Source organism: Haliaeetus leucocephalus, unplaced genomic scaffold (genome assembly GCF_000737465.1).
Source record: "Haliaeetus leucocephalus isolate CR32 unplaced genomic scaffold, Haliaeetus_leucocephalus-4.0 Scaffold317, whole genome shotgun sequence".
Classification (NCBI taxonomy): Eukaryota; Metazoa; Chordata; class Aves; order Accipitriformes; family Accipitridae; genus Haliaeetus; species Haliaeetus leucocephalus.
In genome coordinates, this window is record NW_010972753.1 from 7,657,939 (window position 1) to 7,675,410 (window position 17,472).

At 38.5% G+C, this 17,472-nt stretch overlaps 1 protein-coding gene across 1 annotated transcript in view; it reads right to left on the reverse strand.

Moving 5' to 3' along the window:
- Positions 1 to 11,132, reverse strand: part of LOC104834210 (chromosome unknown open reading frame, human CXorf22) — a 40,944-nt gene extending 29,812 nt beyond the window's left edge. The window contains exons 1-4 of the mRNA XM_010571385.1: positions 11,088 to 11,132; positions 8,321 to 8,472; positions 3,421 to 3,536; positions 1,121 to 1,259 (exon numbers count right to left, since the gene is read on the reverse strand). Coding sequence (XP_010569687.1) covers positions 1,121 to 1,259; positions 3,421 to 3,536; positions 8,321 to 8,472; positions 11,088 to 11,132 — 452 coding nt within the window. The remainder of the gene's footprint in view (positions 1 to 1,120; positions 1,260 to 3,420; positions 3,537 to 8,320; positions 8,473 to 11,087) is intronic.
- Positions 11,133 to 17,472: the final 6,340 nt, after the last annotated feature.

Consider the following 17,472-nt stretch of genomic DNA (forward strand, 5'->3'; position numbering starts at 1 on the left):
CAAAGGTATACACATATATTTAGATATTCGTGCAAGGCTTGACAAGGAAACTTAAGATTTCATTTAGTCTAAAGGATATAGCAATGACTAAGAAATGCCAAATTCACTGACAGAATTATGTAGAATTTAAGGCAGGAAATGGCTGAAGGATGAAGTCCGAGCTCTGTGTAGTTATGTTCTTTCAGTTTAATAGATAAACTACCTACAAGACTGCAGGAGACAGTAGTCATTTAACCAAGATGGGGTGAAGAAAACAGTGGTGGTAGCCTGGACAGCAAAGGAAAGGCAGAAAGCATGACACTTTCCAACCAAAAGGTTGAAACTCAGTAACCAAAGAAAATATATGAAGGAGGATGTAACTGTGTGGCAAAATACAGATATTGTCTTGCCAGGCACTCTTAATAGAATTTTTCTCCTTTCCTTTCATTTTCTTTTCCAACAGGCTACAAAAAGCAAGAACGGCAAGAACTGAACTATTTAAGTCATATATCTTAATAAAAACAAAACAGGAAACACCCCCACCCTCTCAAAAATACCCAGCCACACCTTATTCACTATTATAAGAAAACAGGATTAAAAAGGACTTTCCGGATTGGTATCCACTTCCAAATTCTGGCACCTCCTAAAAAGTCTATATTCACCATTTGTAGAGAGACAAAGTAGGCATTTAAAAATAGTCTATTCTTAAAAGAGTTAGTGGTTGCAAATACATCCCCTCCATTTAAAATAAGATACACCAAAGGACATCATGTTTCTAAGACTTCTGAAACACAGAGCCAAAAGAAAAATAGCAAAGTTACAGAAGCTAAAAAGAGTAAGGAACACAGGATGTGTAGAAAGGTGAAGATACAAAAGCTCTTGGTTAGTTGTACACTGAGAGATGTGCAAACATCCATATCATTACAACTTATGAGAGGTCTTTAATAACACATCCAGGTATGCAATTTATGCATCATTGTTCTGTGGAGATAACATAATCATCAAATTGATTTAATAAAAATAAATGTGGAAGACAGCAACTGTCTTAACTTTTTTAAATAAACATGCACAATAAAGACTAGAATTAATAGCAGACAAAAACATAACTTATAAAGCTGGATTTCTTCAGTCATACACTCACTTTATCACTTCTTTGATGATTCTGGGTACATCTGTGCAGATATCCACTTTAACCTTCTTTATAGATTTCGGCTCTACCACTCCGCTAGTAGGTTCTATGTTAAGCAGGACAACACCATCATATGATATTTTAAATGCACCTAAAAGAAACAGAATAATACACAGCGTGTTACACAACATAAAGTTGTAGATTTATATTCTCCTATTACACATTTGGGATTACAAAACACATAATGCAGATATTCACAAGCAGTACATTTTCCTATGGAAACAGGAAACATGGAGTTAATCTTTTCCAAAACTCTCTCTAACACAGAGTAGATCATTATTTCCAAGGTTTCTTTAAATATTACACCCACATGTACAATGCCACTTCACAAGTTGTGATTGTAACAGAAAAGGTACTCGCATTCCAAACAAAAGAAGTTACAGAAGCTAAAAAGAGTAAGGAACACAGGATGTGTAGAAAGGTGAAGATACAAAAGCTCTTGGTTAGTCGTTACTATAAAGGCATATATATAACGACTATAAAGTCGTTATTATAAAGCAGCTGTAGGTAACATTTTGTAAGTTATATGCTATTTTATACACAGCTCCAGGCAGCTACCAAAGCCAGAAAGTTAACGGCATATTGCAGGTAACAATAGTTTTCATGATTTGGTATGTACACAACACGACTTATTGCAGGAGAGGACAGTGAATATTTCTAGGTTATAAAAATATTTTTTAAAATGTGACAAGATTATTAAATGTGTATTTAACCAGCAGCACTGATTATCTGTCATTATATCATAGATAGCAAGAAACTGTTTCAAATGTTGTAGGAAAAATGCACTGTTTGACCTCAGACAATAATCTCTGATATGAGATCAGAAGCAGGAACAAAGGACTCATTTTGTGCATGGGATAACACATGAAATGCAATCCTTGAGTCACAGGCCAGCATACAGAACTTCCTGCTGATAGTTTACATACTGCCTGTTAGTGCGACCTGCTGTATTACAATTTACAGAACCTACAAAAACACAGATTCAGCAGCTCTTCCTTTGTCTGCCCTCAATACATTCTTCACTAACCACCGATTTCATTCTAATTTTGCCTCTGTCCAATCCTGCAAAACTCCATCACGCAGCCTGCATGTATGATACAACAGATTTTATAACTAGAAACAGTTCCTGTACAACATGAGAAATTTTACATCATGCAAATTAGTTGTAGATGCATATGTACTGTAGGTTACCTCATTTTCTTTATCTAATCATAATTCCTCAAAGTAAGAAGTTAGTATGTATGAGTAAGAGTTGATTATATAAACTACATACTACACCTTTAAGTTGAGCGAGCTAGAAAAAAAAATGCCTTTTTTTGGAAAAAAAAATAAAAAATAAAATTCTGTTCTAAATAGACAGCCATTTGATTTTTTTTTTTAAATATATATTGCAACCCATTTCTATGTTTCTACAATCATGTATTTTTCTCTTCGTACAATATTTCTTGTGGAAATCTATGAAGCAAATGTTCACAAAACCTTGGCCTAATGCAAACACAGATACTTTGTGATATAATAAACAGCTGTACAAGTGAACAACAAAACCAATTAACTGCCTTAAATTTGTTGTTTGAAACTCAGCATAGTTGCCACCCTACTTCCAGAGAAAGGTGTCTGCAGCTTTGTCCAGTGGAAAAGGCAGTCAAATAGGTTACTTGGATGACATAAGCATTCTTACACTCCATTCTCCATGTTTCTTACGCTCCTTGGAAGGGTCCCTCACAGAAGTTGAAGGATGTGCATGTTTTGAAAGCTGTATGATTTCAAAAGCTATAGCAGCAATATCAGACCTCTCATTATCTTCTGGTAACAAATATGGTTCAATTCCCATCCTAGAGGACTTTAGCTCTGAAAGCACAGGGAGCTTGTAATTTATTTACTAGACAGCTATTGGGATCACAGAATCACAAAGACAACAAAGCAAGACCAGATGTGATTTACTATTATTTATGTTGAGCATAGTAAGCCAATGAGAAACTGTTACTTTTAGTTCTTTCAGGTGGGACTCATAAGTAGCAAACTCCTAAAATTTGGCAAAGTTCTAAATTCATTTTTCTTCCCTAAGTGGAAATATAATACTGCCTACAGAAGCAATGGGCCATTTATAACACCTTTAGCTACAACACTCATAATCTGCATAACCCAGAACTCCAGTTAATTTCTACTTGGCCACTGAAGTGTTAAATTGCATAAAATTACATTTGCCAAGGCAATAAAATATTTTTATAATTTAATCCATACTAAATATTTACCTGAAGATGATCCATGGTTAGCAATATTAATCTCTTTACTAATTATTTTACTGTTTGCAATCACTGCACCAAAATTAATGTCTGACTCAATTTCCAGATAACAGCACGGAATTAATCTGCAGAGAAAAGACATGGTTATATTTTCCTAAAACTTGAAAATACCTTTGTGTTTTTAAAGAAATTTGATTAAGCACTCCAGTGGAAGAGAATTCTCCTTTTCTCCTTGTTCTCCTACCAATGTTTATGCAACTCACTTCAGCAGTATAGAGTACACAGGGAAGGTGTAAAAGAGATCTAGCTATCTATCAAGCTGTTTACTTTAATGGCTATTTAGTGCAACATTAAAACAACATACCTTTAAACAACTAGTCAAAATGGAATGTATAAATTTCTGTTTAATTTCAAATACTTTATTGTAGTACAAAGAACTTTAAATAAAACTATCTTGAGTTAGTTGCATCACAAAATAAGACCAAAGTTAAACACTCACAATATTTCATTATTCTGCTGCCTGAACTAAAAGCAGAGGGAAAACATGCATGCCAGGTTCAATTTACAGTCTTCATGTTTGATAGATACTTTATGTGGTTTCAACAAAACTTACTATAACAGACAGAAGTGGATAATGACACAAGTTATTTGTATTATTTATTTAAGAGCCTCAACCAGCATGATGACATCACTGTGCTGGGTACTGCTTAGCTATAGTGAAAAGATCATACTCGCTTCAGGAAACTTGTATTTTAGAGGCTCCAATTTCTAATACAATCACACCTCTGATCTCACATAAAACTGTTTGATAACAATTGGAATTTTACATCAGCACAGCAGTCTATCTCCTCTTAACCACAAACAGGAACACGCAGGAACAATTGAATCTCATGATCTGCATTACACGCGGTAATGAAGACTAAATGGAGCAGGAAGATAAATCTCCTTGGCTGAGCTAGCTAGACCCTGCCCATATAATCCACTGCAAAAGGGAGGTGGGGAGCAGGAGGGAAAGGAAGGGAGACAGGGGAAAACAAAAAAACAAATTAATCAGGAAATGCAACAAAAGAAATTGCTCTTGGGAATGTTAATACACTGTTTTTAATTCTCTTTAATAATTTATTGTAATGCAAAAAAAAAAATTAGTAAATTCTTGGAAGAGATGGTCCTGACCAAAAGGATGCAGAAAAAAAACCACAACAAACAACAAAACAATTAAAAAAAACAAACAAACAACAAAAAAAATACCAGGAAACTGCTATCAAGATTAGAGTACACTTGCAAAGACTGTAAAAACTTCACATGTTCCAAGTATTCAGACATTCTTCCAAGAAGCTTTGTTAGAAAAATGAAACACAAGTATCTCTCCTCTCAAGATCCAAACATATAAACTTCCCAAGTGGACAAGAATAAGCATAAATTCTAACTGCAGTGAGATTTTTTAATAGGTACTGACCTGTGGAAAAAGACAGATAGTCAAGTTAAAGGTTTGGGGGTTTGTTTTTTAATACAGGGTGGGGTTTGTTTGGTTGGTTTAATTTGCCGGTTTGTATTTGGTTGGGGTTTTTTTATGAAGATGGAATTTACCCCTGGAAATGCCTAATTTCAATGTTTTCTTAATATTTTTTAAAACAAAAAAGAATTCTTAATTACTATATTTCAAAAAAATTTTGGATGCAGAGTTTCTGTTAATGATTTAAAAAAAAAAAAAAAAAAAAAAAAAAACCCCACCACTACTCAACCGCAACTGGCTTGTTTGAAACACATTCCCAAACCTTGAGTATAAGTATTTTCTATGGCCATCTAATATTTACATAACTAAATCATTACACTTGTATTACTGAGCACATCATAAATCCATGGTGCTGTAGAGATTAAGCTAAGAATGTTGTTTTGTCTCCAAAACTTATATCAAATACATGAGCCACAAATCAATATGATTAACCACTGGATCTAGTCTCATGAGTCAGGCAAACACGTAACAGCTATTTTACTTGCAAACCAAACAACTGTGATATTAATGTCACTAAAGCACAATAGAAATAAAATTCTTTTGGTGGCATTTTTTACCAAATAAATGGTTACAAAAATAAGTGTTACTGCAGTTTAATGTTGTATGGGAAACTAACCTTGCCTACACTCTCAATGAATCTCATCCCAGACTAAAGATTACCTTAAAATGAATACTAGATGCGATTGAAAGAATCACAGAAATTATTGGCAAAAAGTTTAAATCTTTTCATGCTTTTTCCTAAACCACCAGTGAAGCTTTCTTTCAATAAAATTCTAGGGACAAAACATGCAGACCCACAATTTCTACAAATTCAGTGTGAATTACATATATGTACATATTGGCCTAAAACCCATACAGAAATAAAGGCTGAAAAACAATATAAGTTCAAAGAAAGAAGACTACAAAAAAGCTAACAGGTAAGAGAGAAGTAGCAGACATTTAAAGAGGCCAGTCTGAGTAATATCAGCAACTTCCAAATATTTCTTATACAATAACACATTATCTTGGATTATATTTATGAATTTTCTGAACTTCTTGTCACATGCTTTAAAACTTAATTCTGTTTTGCAGATGTGCAACTCTTCAGATATATTGCCAATACACTATCTGAGTGACATTCACCAGAGATAATGAAAATAAACACTATATTTGAGTTGGCCAAAAATCAGAATTTGTTGCTGATAAGAGATTTTTTGTGTGTCAAAAAATATATAGCAATCTGATGTATATCTAAGCATAGCCTCAACAATTTTTAAAATCACTTATTTCAATTCTTGACATTTTAGAAAAAGTAGCATTAGTGTTTACATTATTATTGATACATCAGTAGAAATAGTATAACATTATTAAAAATGTAAAAAAATGCACAAACTTTTAAATAGGAAGTGAAAAAACCCATATCAGAACTAAATAAATTCGGGGGAAGGGGGACGTCTGTCCTTCAAAACAGAACATTGCAAATATTTCCCTGAAAATATTTTCAGGTTGTTCCACCAAATTAAACACTTTCGTGGACATTTCATAGTGATAATGCAATTTTTATCAAAAAAAAAATCTTTTGCCTAGTAGTTCTCAACCAGTGTTACACTATGTACATTATTTTCTCAAAATGGTTAATGGTGTATTTTAAACTATGTTTGTATGGAAAAATATAACATGTATTTAGTGACCCTTCAGTGCAATAATTGATCATCATCTATCTATAAACAGCAGACATGCATTACACAAAATACATTAGGAAAAAGACTGATTTAAAAAGAATCACAAAGTATATTTGTTTTTTCCAAACAAGCAAAAAAAATTATTGTAGCCTGTCAATTTTTTTCCCTGCAAAAGCCAGTTAAACATGAAGATTTGAAATACTTAACAATCTAGTGCAAGTCCTTTCCAGAAAGGAGTCACCAATAGCATTATCACCCTAAGTGGTCTTACCTCCACAATACTACCTTAATAAAATCTAAAAAAAAAAAAAAACCAAAAACAACACCAAAAAAAAAAAAAAAAAAAAATTAAAAACATAAAAAAATCTAAAGTGTTCCCTAATCACTTTTTTCTTCTAGGAAAATACAGATTGGGAGAACATATTTAGAGACAGCTATCTTTAATAGTAAAACAATCATATTGAATTACTAAGTTCTGTATTTACCTTATGAAAAGTCATCCCTGTCTTTCAGCCAAAGAAAAGCATTTAGGGCTTTCCATTTAAATTTCTCTGAAGTTAATTAAAGAAAGCTATAATAGCATTGTTTAATACCATGGTCTAAGAGAATAAGAGTTTACAAACACTACAGAAAAAAACCCAACTAATTGAAATTGTTATTTCCAAGTCTTCCAATGGTAGACAATCAGACTTAACTATTTGTGTTCTACATTAACAAGAGTACAACATTAAAATAAAAAAATTCCCACAACTTTTAAGATTAAATGAGGAAAAGCAAATCAGCGAAAAAGATCATGACATAACAGGTAAACAAAATGTAGGAGTAAGCATTGCTTATCTGAAGGCAAAACCTTACACATTTCAGGCTAGCATGAGACATTTGTGGGATTGCTTGATTTTTAAAAACAACTCACATACTGAAAAATCTCCACGGAATTTCCTTTCTGTCTGTACATGTAATTTGTAATGTCAAGATTTTCATAAAACCTATGATTTGCAATAGTTTATGGGATTCATCTGTCCTGATTTAAGCATCTAAAAGCTGGACCTGTAAACAGAAGTTTGTCATTCTAATTTACCTTTATAGACAAAGGAGAGAAAGGTACTCCAGAGCAATTTCCCCTTATCCTCACATAACCACCTAGGCTAACTCTGATAAACTATATTTAGAAGCTTCCTTTTTCCAACTAATATATGTTACATACAATATACGAGACATATATCCATATACACACACATAGATAGGCACGCACAATCACACACGGATTGATGAAAATGATCCTTCAATGTGTGACCTTATTCTAAAACACACACCATATTTTTAGAATTAGGCAACATATGTTTCACTATAATACAGTTTTGCAAATATGGACAATCTTTTATATAAGTGGTTCAGTAAGGGGGGAAGACATTAAGAGTAGATGTTAAATTGTCTAATGTTGATACAGAAGTGGAAATTATCAACGTTATCACAACCAACTTAGAATAAAGCAAAAACAAAAACCCAAACTCTCTCTAGGATCTTAGAGGGACATAACCCCAATTAACTTCTTACCTGTATGCTGCGGGGGGGGGGGGGGGGGCAGGGAATCTTACTTTTGTAAGGAAACCTACTATTTGTTTTCAAGGCAACTGACAGATTAATTACATAGCCATAGGTGACATGTATTCGCAAACTTTCCATAAGATTGAACTGCAAATAGTAACAGCAGGATATGAACTTTTGACCGTCATACCCAAGCAGGGGGATATCAACTATGTCATCTTCTATTAAAAGAAGTAGTCTATCTTGAAGATCTTCTTCACTCTCAGGATAATATTCCACAACAGCTGTAACTTGAAGTCCAGATGCAACAGGTTTTTCTGGATTTTCCACAATCAGTTTAAACTGCAATTTAAGAGAACATTTTTTTTTTTAAATTGTTAAACATTTCTAGATTAAAAAACATATACATGTGGCTCATTTTCAGAAGAATATGCAGACTGATTTAAAATTCACAACCAATTTTAAAATATGCAGGATTTATAAAATTTTTTTTCCTATTTACTGAAGCCCAGACTTTTTACAGTGAAACAGAAAGACACAATGAATACTAATGCATCAAATTACATGGAAGAGTAAATATCATTTCTAGTCTTTCAAGAGAGCTTTTCCTACCATTGCAATAAACCTTCTAAAACAATACAAAATTAACTCAGCTACTACTCAATGCAGAATCTTTTTAGTACCTGAGAAAGGAATAAGGATTAAGTCTCAGTCCAAAGCAGCAGCAAAAGGAGACAGCATAAGAGTTTTCTCTAGGTCTGACTGACATTCAGCTGACATCAACAGAAAGTCTCACTGTACATTGAAAAATCTGCTTGAAAGGCCCATGGCACCTCCAATTTTGGGAGTCAAATGAAAGAGAAAAAAAAACAGAAGCAGCTGACAGAAAGCACCTTTTTCATCTCTCAAAAAAATAATTCTGGATTTGTTGTTGTCTGTAAGCATCTACTTATATCCAACACCTCCTGCCCATCTTTCCTTGAACAGTATACATGAGTAACCTACTAGCATGTAGTGGGAAATCCAGCAGTTCCCACTTTCCTAGAAAAGCCTCACAGCAAGGTCTAGAGCCTCTCTGGTGTTTCAGTCTCCTTACGATTCACATCACTCTATCCACAATATGTTTCTGCTCTATATGTCCATTTTAATTAATGCTTATTTCTGAAAGAGAGTCATGCCAGTATTCTTTAAGTTTTCTGTTCTAATTTATGTTTGAAATATGCAAACATCTAATTTACTATTTGTTGATTCTATTGTCTGCACACCTCCTTTATTCCCTTATAATTTTCCTAGCAGTATAAACACTCAGCTAAAGGAAATTTGTTATCTAATATGCACTGTGATTAGGGGCTTGACTTTGAAAGAGCAGCCATGTTTTAATTTTGAACTGTGCAAAACTGAACTCTTCTCTAAAGAGAATTAAACAGCCAAGCATATTCATTCTCTACAAGGGAAAATTAATATATCGTACTATGAATTTTTAATGAAACCTATGGAAAACTGCTTTGTAAGCTAAATTCCTTGAAAGCCATTTCTTGGCCATGCACTATGACAGCTCAAGGAAGGTTATTTTTCAGTTCTTGCACTCTATGAATGTATGCCTCGGAAAATTTACAGATGAGTCATATACTTCAGAGCCATCTAATCGCAGATAGCAGCACAGGGTCTGGGAATGAGAAAGGGCAACACAACAGACCTTTCAGGAATGGAGCATGTGAAGTGAAATTTTGTCCCCTAACTGTCATATTAGTCATCTCATGCACAATAGCATTAAAATACTTGGCAAAAGGCACGAGATACTCACAGAGGTAAAAACTCAGAAGTTATGGTTGAATAACCTTTTCTCTTTTCTAGAACTGGCTCTGCCTTTCCAGCTCTGGAGCACATGAAAAATTGATAAGGCTGATGAAAACTAACAAAACAGAATAAGCACAGCCTTACCAGATCAAGCACTCTCAACAGTTTCCAGCTCGTTCCAAAAATCTTCAGTTACAGTGTAATAAAAATCAAGCTGTCTACGTCATGCAAATTAGCAAATTTTAGGGTGAGATAAAAGGCATACACAGTCTTGGCCACTCTTGACCTCAGAAAGAAAGGCTGACTACACAGATAGTGAAATTATCCAAGGTACTTCAATTGTCTGACAATCATTTTAATGACTACCCTGGAATATACTTATTCACAGTTCAAGTTGCTGTGAATACAAAGCAACACCAGCATCTGTTCCACCCCCAATGCCAGTTCAACCCTTCGATCCTGATTTTGACATAATTAACAGATAATAAACTAGCTAGACGAAAGAGCAACATAAAACTACTAACCACAGCCGGGTTTTGCTGGACCCACATACGTTAAAAGTCAAGGGCTAAACTGGTTACAATTGTAAAGATGCATTTGCCTTTAAAAAGTCTGACTATGCGATGATTTTTCCAGAACTAATCAGATGCTATCAACAGTAATCATACTATCTTGAGAAAAGACTGTAAACCCCTCTTTTCCAAGAGAGCTCTCTGCAAGCAAGCACCACAAATGCACTACTACACTCAAAAAACTTAGAAACATACAATACAGAAATGAGGTAACAGAGCGATCAATCAGCCCTATGGAAATCCAAGCAAAAACAATTTCAAAAGTTGTTCCCTTCAGCTGATCTGGAACACACCACGAGTTTGGTGTTCACACCATAGCAAAGTGAGCCATTTCTACATAATGCTCCCTGAAGTAACAAGGAACTCGTGGGCTTCTTGAGGGATAAATTTCTGGAGAGTGCAAAGCCAGCCAGTAAAGCTAAGCAGGATTTGTTACCAGCAAGGGACATGTAGTAAGACATACAAGAAAGCTAATTTACTTCCACAGAAACTACGGGTTTAACAAACAAGGAAGCTCTCTTCAAATTGCTCATGACCTCAGGAAAATACAGAACTGGGAAGGCTGGGGTTCATTTCATTCTGACTTACAGACTTCAAACGAGCAGCCTCATCTGAAGCTCTATATGAGAACATTTTTCAAGTATCATAGAAATGAGACCTACACATTCTCACAAGAAAACAATAAACCAAGACTGGCTTCCTCCTTCTGAACTGTCACACAAGAAGCAATTCAGACAACTTTGGCTCTAAGAATTGCCTCTTATTCTTTCCAGTTTATCCAGCTATTCAACTATTTTAATTTCCAATTCACCGGCAAATTCCAGTCAGTTTCATAAGCTGCTCAGACAGTCCATGGTAGCATTTTCCATTCGCAGTAGCTAAACGCAGACAAGCATTTACACCTGCCCAAGCAGCCTCTTACACAGGACCTACCTAGCTGGGCAAACCTGGGGGCAGACATTCCCCCGCAAAACTGCAGGAAATAAAAGCAGGGCCTCGAGATGCACTTTTCCTCTGGCAATGTTCTGCACCTCAAGGAGGGCCTGGGAACCGCAAGGTGAGCGGGCTGCGTACCGGTTCCTCAGGGCAAGCCCTGGAGGGAAGGATACAGACCCGCAGGACCCACTCGTGAAGGGTGTTCTCATGAGGCGCTACCGTTATTCACGCACGCTGGAGCGGTGCGAGGTGCTGCACGAACAAACACAGAGCCGACAGCTGACTCGTAGGGAGAGGCAAGCCTCGACGACGTTACACCCGCCCGGCCGGGCCGGGGGCTGTGGGGGCAGACGCTCCCCGCCGCTTCCCTCCCGGCCACCCCTCACCTGGGGCCGGTGCGGCGGCAGCAGCTGGAGACGACAGCTCTCCACCCGCCCGTTCTGGACGCTGAGGGCAGCCCGGTAGCGGCCCCCCGGCACCGCGTCCCTGAAGCACACTTCAGCCGGGGCGATGCGGACCCCGGCCACGTCCCGCCACCCACCCGCCATGGCGGCCGCCGCCTCAGCTGGGCGATCAGCGCGGCCTGGAAACGATCGCTTAGCAACGGACGCAGGGCGCTAATTGGACGGAAAAGAGCGGCGCTTCCGAACCCACCAATCGGAAGAGGAGAAATCGGGTAGAGGCGGGAGGGGGGCGAGCAGCCCGGCTCGGCTCGGCTCGGCTCGGCCCGGCCCCGCGGTCCCGTCGGGGTCCGGGCGTCCTCGGCCGCGCCGTGTCGTTGCCCAAAGGAAGGGATTTTTAGCTCGAAGCTGTGGCTTTTCCTTGCGGTCTCCCCAGGGGCGCAGGCTGAGCCCGCCCTTTTACGCTTTCACACTCTGCCGCCTCAGCAGGTGCAGGGGGCCCCGGTAGTCAGGGCCGTTGGGGCAGGGGGGGGGCCGCCATTTCATGGGCACCAGGTCGGGCAGGAGCTGGAAAGAAATTTAAAAAAAAAACAGACCCGCTGGCTTTTTGGAAGTACGCCAAAATGGCCACATCCCATTGGCCTGCCTTTACCAGTAAAGAGATACCTGAGGCCTGCCATGGGGCTCCGGCTTGTCCAGCGTGGTCCCTCTTGTTCACCTGAGGTGTTTTCTGCTCTCCAGCAGCGGCCCGGGACAGTGAAGGACAATACAAACGTGGATGTTCTTCCTGCTCTGGGTTTCTTACGGTAAAGGTGGATTAACTTGAAATAAAAATGACCTGATTCCTCTTCTGGGCGTGCGTGTTAATCACAGACGTGGTCTACACAGAACCACAGCAGGGCACTAACGCGCCTGTTTGTTGGTGGGAAGCTCAGTGTCTGCGGTGCCAGTGACTACGCTAATAATTCATTGCATACATTTACTGAGTGGTGAAAGATGTGTTCCTGTTCTGTATCCCTATGCTGTAATTTAAGTGGTAAAATGAAGCTGACAAGAATCCAGCACTTAGGCAGACTTGGAGGATAATGGGCGATGTGCTTTGCTTCAAAATAGCAGAAGCAAGGAGGGGGAAAAGCACGCACAGCATGCACACAGAACCTCAAACATCAGTTTTGATTAACCCAAAATGTTTTGCCTTGGATTACTTCATCCCTTGAAAGTGCATGAGGACTCAAATTATTTGTATTTTAAAAGTCAAATGTGAGAATCTGCAAACATGGTGGTACAGGATCAGGAGAACTACCAATGTACAAAAAAGGGCCAAAAGCCTATGTTTAATGGGTCAAGAAACCTAGAGGGAGCAAGGAGAGAGGAGAGCCTTTGTGTCTCTTGCTGGGGAAGGATGCTAACAGGTCTTTTTGTCCCTCTTAAAAATTCGAGTGATAGCTACCCATCTGTAGATTGCTGAAGAATGAGTGAGAATATGACATTGCAAGCGCTGATGGTAAAATCCAGGCATCTGAAGGGAGTTCTTTGGGATGACTACTTGAATCTGTTTTATGGTAACATGATTGTACTTAACTGACACACACAAAAAAAAAAAAAAAAAAGAAGAAAAAATTAGAAGAGAAGATTACCTTATCAAAGAATTAAACTCCCTTTGCTTTTTCACTAGAGAACGGAGAATACTCCTACATAGTTTCTCTGATCCTTGAATGAATTCTTGAGGAAAGTCAAGAGACGTAAGATAAGACCTAAGAAATATCTGATCCAAAGAAAGAGAAACCTTTGAAACTTTACACAGACATCATGATGGTGCCAAAAAGTCACAAGCTCATTAGTTTATCTTACTTTGGGTTATTCCTCAGTTTTCACATCAAAGCAACGTGGAAATGTTCTGTCTTTCTGATTACATATTCTAGTACTTGGAAATAATCAAATTCAAAAGCGAAGAACTAACTAGTTCAGAGAAAATGTCAAATATGTCACTTGTTATATACTATGTCACAGCAAAGTAGTCAGTCACAAATTTATTTTTTCCATTCCACTGAGAATTGTAGGAACATTGTGATGGGTTAACCCCAGCTGGATGCCAGGTGGCCACCAAAGCTGCTCTATCACTCTCCCCCTCAACTGGACAGGGGAGAGAAAATATAACGAAAAGCTTGTGAGTCATGATAAGGACAGGGAGAGATCACTCACCAATTACTATCACAGGTAAAACAGACACAACTTGGGGAAAATTAATTTAATTTATTGCCAATCAAACCAGAGCAGGGCAATGAGAAATAAACCCAAATCTTAAAACACATTCCCCCCACCCTTCCTTCCTTCCCAGGCTTAACTTCACTCCCAATTTCTCTACCTCCTCCCCACAGCAGCTCAGTGGGACGGGGAATGGGGGTTGGGGTCAGTTCATCACACGTTGTCTCTGCTGCTCCTTCCTCCTCAGGGGCAGGACTCCTCACACTCTTCCTCTGCTCCCACAGGAGACAGTCCTCCATGAACTTCTCCAATGTGTGTCCTTCCCACGGGCTGCAATTCTTCATGAACTGCTCCAGCGTAGGTCCCTTCCACAGGCTGCAGTCCTTCAGGCACAGACTGCTCCAGCATGGGTCCCCCGCAGGGTCACAAGTCCTGCCAGAAAACCTGCTCCACCGTGGGCTTCTCTCTCCACGGGGCCACAGGTCCTGCCAGGAGCCTGCTCCAGCGCGGGCTTCCCACAGGTCCCAGCCTCCTTCAGGCATCCCCCTGCTCCGGCGTGGGGTCCTCCCCGGGCTGCAGGTAGAGATCTGCTCCACCGTGGACCTCCCTGGGCTGCAGGTGGACAGCCTGCCTCACCATGGTCTTCCCCACGGGCTGTAGGGGAATCTCTGCTCTGGTGCCTGGAGCACCTCCTCCCTCTCCCTCTTCACCAACCTGGGGGTCTGCAGGGCTGTTTCTCTCATGTATTCTCACTCCTGTCCAATACAAACATTTAATATTTTTAGCAAAACTATTAGAAAGAAAAATTGCTTATGATTTTTCATTTCAGATCAGACCTTGCTGGAGTACAAGAGGATCCTCAGAAGGTTCCCGCCCTCTCTACTCCTTCTGACCTTCTTAGTGTCCTACATTCCCATCTGCCTCCTAGTCAGGTCACTAGCCTTCATTCTGCTAACTGAGCTCCATGTGGGGCTATATAATAAACCTGACCTGTGAAACAATCCAGGGTAAAAGCACTCATACATGCTTCTCTTTTTTGGTGTCATTGGAGGAGTGTTGTCTTTAAGCAAGATTATTTCTCGGTCTCAGTTTAGAGCTCTATTTCATGAACAGTTGAAGAAGCACTATTGACAGGATGCTAACTTTGTGAGTGGGGGCTGGAGCAAGCAGCAGAGACAGAAATCTTTAAAAATCACTTCTGTCATAAAAGAATTAATAGCAAAGAACAGTGCCCTATTCTCACTTGATTCGATGTAGATATGTCCATACAAAATTTTTATCAATTTAACTAAATTTTTTAAAAACAAATTTTAACTGTGATTTAGCTTGTGTGTAGAGGAGCCAAGTTCTGCATTAAAAGAATCCTGATCTCTCTGAAATAGTTTGGCTAGGCTCTCCTCCTCTTCTGCAGATCGTTATATCCAAATGCTTACTATTGCCATCATTATGATATCTCATTATGAAACAACATTAGATAATGGACTCGGCTCCTTCCTTTCCTCAGCTTATGCTGGCTTCATAAAATTTTTTTATTAGTCACCTAATAATCATCCCCAAAGAGAAAACTATTGTAAAGGAACAGGCGTACTTTGTTTTGATGACAGAATCCTTCGTAACTAGTGCTAGCGTATGGATTATGCATATTCTTTCTCCTTTATCACTAAATCATATGACCACATTAAGAGTGATTTTTACTTCTGCAGAAATTCATGCTATTTTACAGCGCAGTAAGCTGTACAATTCACATTGCATTCACCTTAGCAGTATCAGATGATGAATAATAAAGCTTCACAGCAAACTTCTCAAAATTGTATTATAGTCATCGGAGTGAAGAGTATAACCTTATATAAATCTCCACCACACCTCAATGTCTGAGTCACTTCCAACTTTTATAAGCCAGACTTTCCAGACCTGAAGCTTGTTTGACTATCCACTGATCTGACTATCCTCCCAGGTTCCAGCCAGAAAACCAGGATAGCATCATTAGTTCTTTCCATTTAATAGGTGAAGATAATTTGTTTAAAATGAAATAGCCCCCAGCTTGTTCAGATCTATCCTGGGGCCATGGCCAGTGTCAAATGAGATGCAGAATTAGAAAGCCATCACCAGTCTGTTTTCCCCTGCTGCACAGGGGAAAACATTATCAGAAAACATGTATTAGAAAATAGCGAGACCTGAGACGCTGGTCCTATCTGCCCATGTTCTAAACATGGGTCAAAGATGCTTGTGCACCGACCAAGTCATCTATTAGATCAGAACTAGCTCTCACTCATCCAGGGATCTCTAAAAACACAAACCCCTTCAGAAAGTATTCAAGAGGTTAGGAAAAGGGGCAGTTAAAATGATCATGAGGGTAGTTTGATAGTAATTCAGCAACAAGAAATGACAGTGATACCTGAGATAATTAAACTAATTTGAACAAACTGCCACTCATACTGCATTTCATTCTGAATCCAGAGGAACTGTGATTTGAACTGTGAATGCTGACCTATTTATTCTACTTCAGGAGGAATAAATATATTTAGAATATACTAGAAGGAAATAGGGCCACTTACTGGTAAAACAAATAAAGCGTGTGTACTTTTATATCAGCTTTTAGGAGTCAGAAACAAAGTCCAAATAATGATGAGTAACAAGATATATTCCTTTGCATTTAATCTTGCAAATTGCTCTGTTTAGTGGAAAACAAGAATGCTCAAAATGACAGATTTGGGCTCTAATTCTCTCTAAAGGTCTCTTCACTAAACAAAGCATTCTGCAAGAAGCAGAACTAATGAAGATTTTATTGGGTCTTTTTGCTCAATGAAACCATCAGTCTTCACAAAACGTGTAAGAACTGCCAATCTCTGAGAGGTCCTTCCTTCTCAGATTGGGTTGAAAGGAGCAGGACCAAAATTATTGAAAAAAGTGAACGACAGATAGACTGTCAGTTAGACAAGGCAATCAAAAATGCCTTCCTTTTTTTTTTCTTTTTAGGGTGACTGTAGAAATTGGTAAACAAAAAACGGAATCATAAATACATACCATCTCCATTATTCAGCAATATGGTTTAGGGCTCCAAGAGCCACACACTGAGCTATTATATGAATCTACAGAGCACAAGCAGAGTGATTTTATCAGGGTAATCCTTCAGTTTAGCTAAATAGCCTGACTAAGAGGGAAGCCATAGTACTGCTGTAACATGACAATACTGATTTGGGGACCAAGGCTAGTACCAGCACTCAGTGAGCTGAACATTTTAGTCTTACGAGCTCGCAGCAGTTAGTCCAAAGATTTCAGCACCAAAGTACAAATGTGCCCTTTGTTTCCTGCAGTCTGCTCCAATGGAAGTTCTTTCTGCATCTGGTATCTTTTTTAGTCACCATGTGTGAAAACATCCTCATTCATGAAAAATTTAGTAACTCTAAAAGCATCCATATCCACTCACGGAT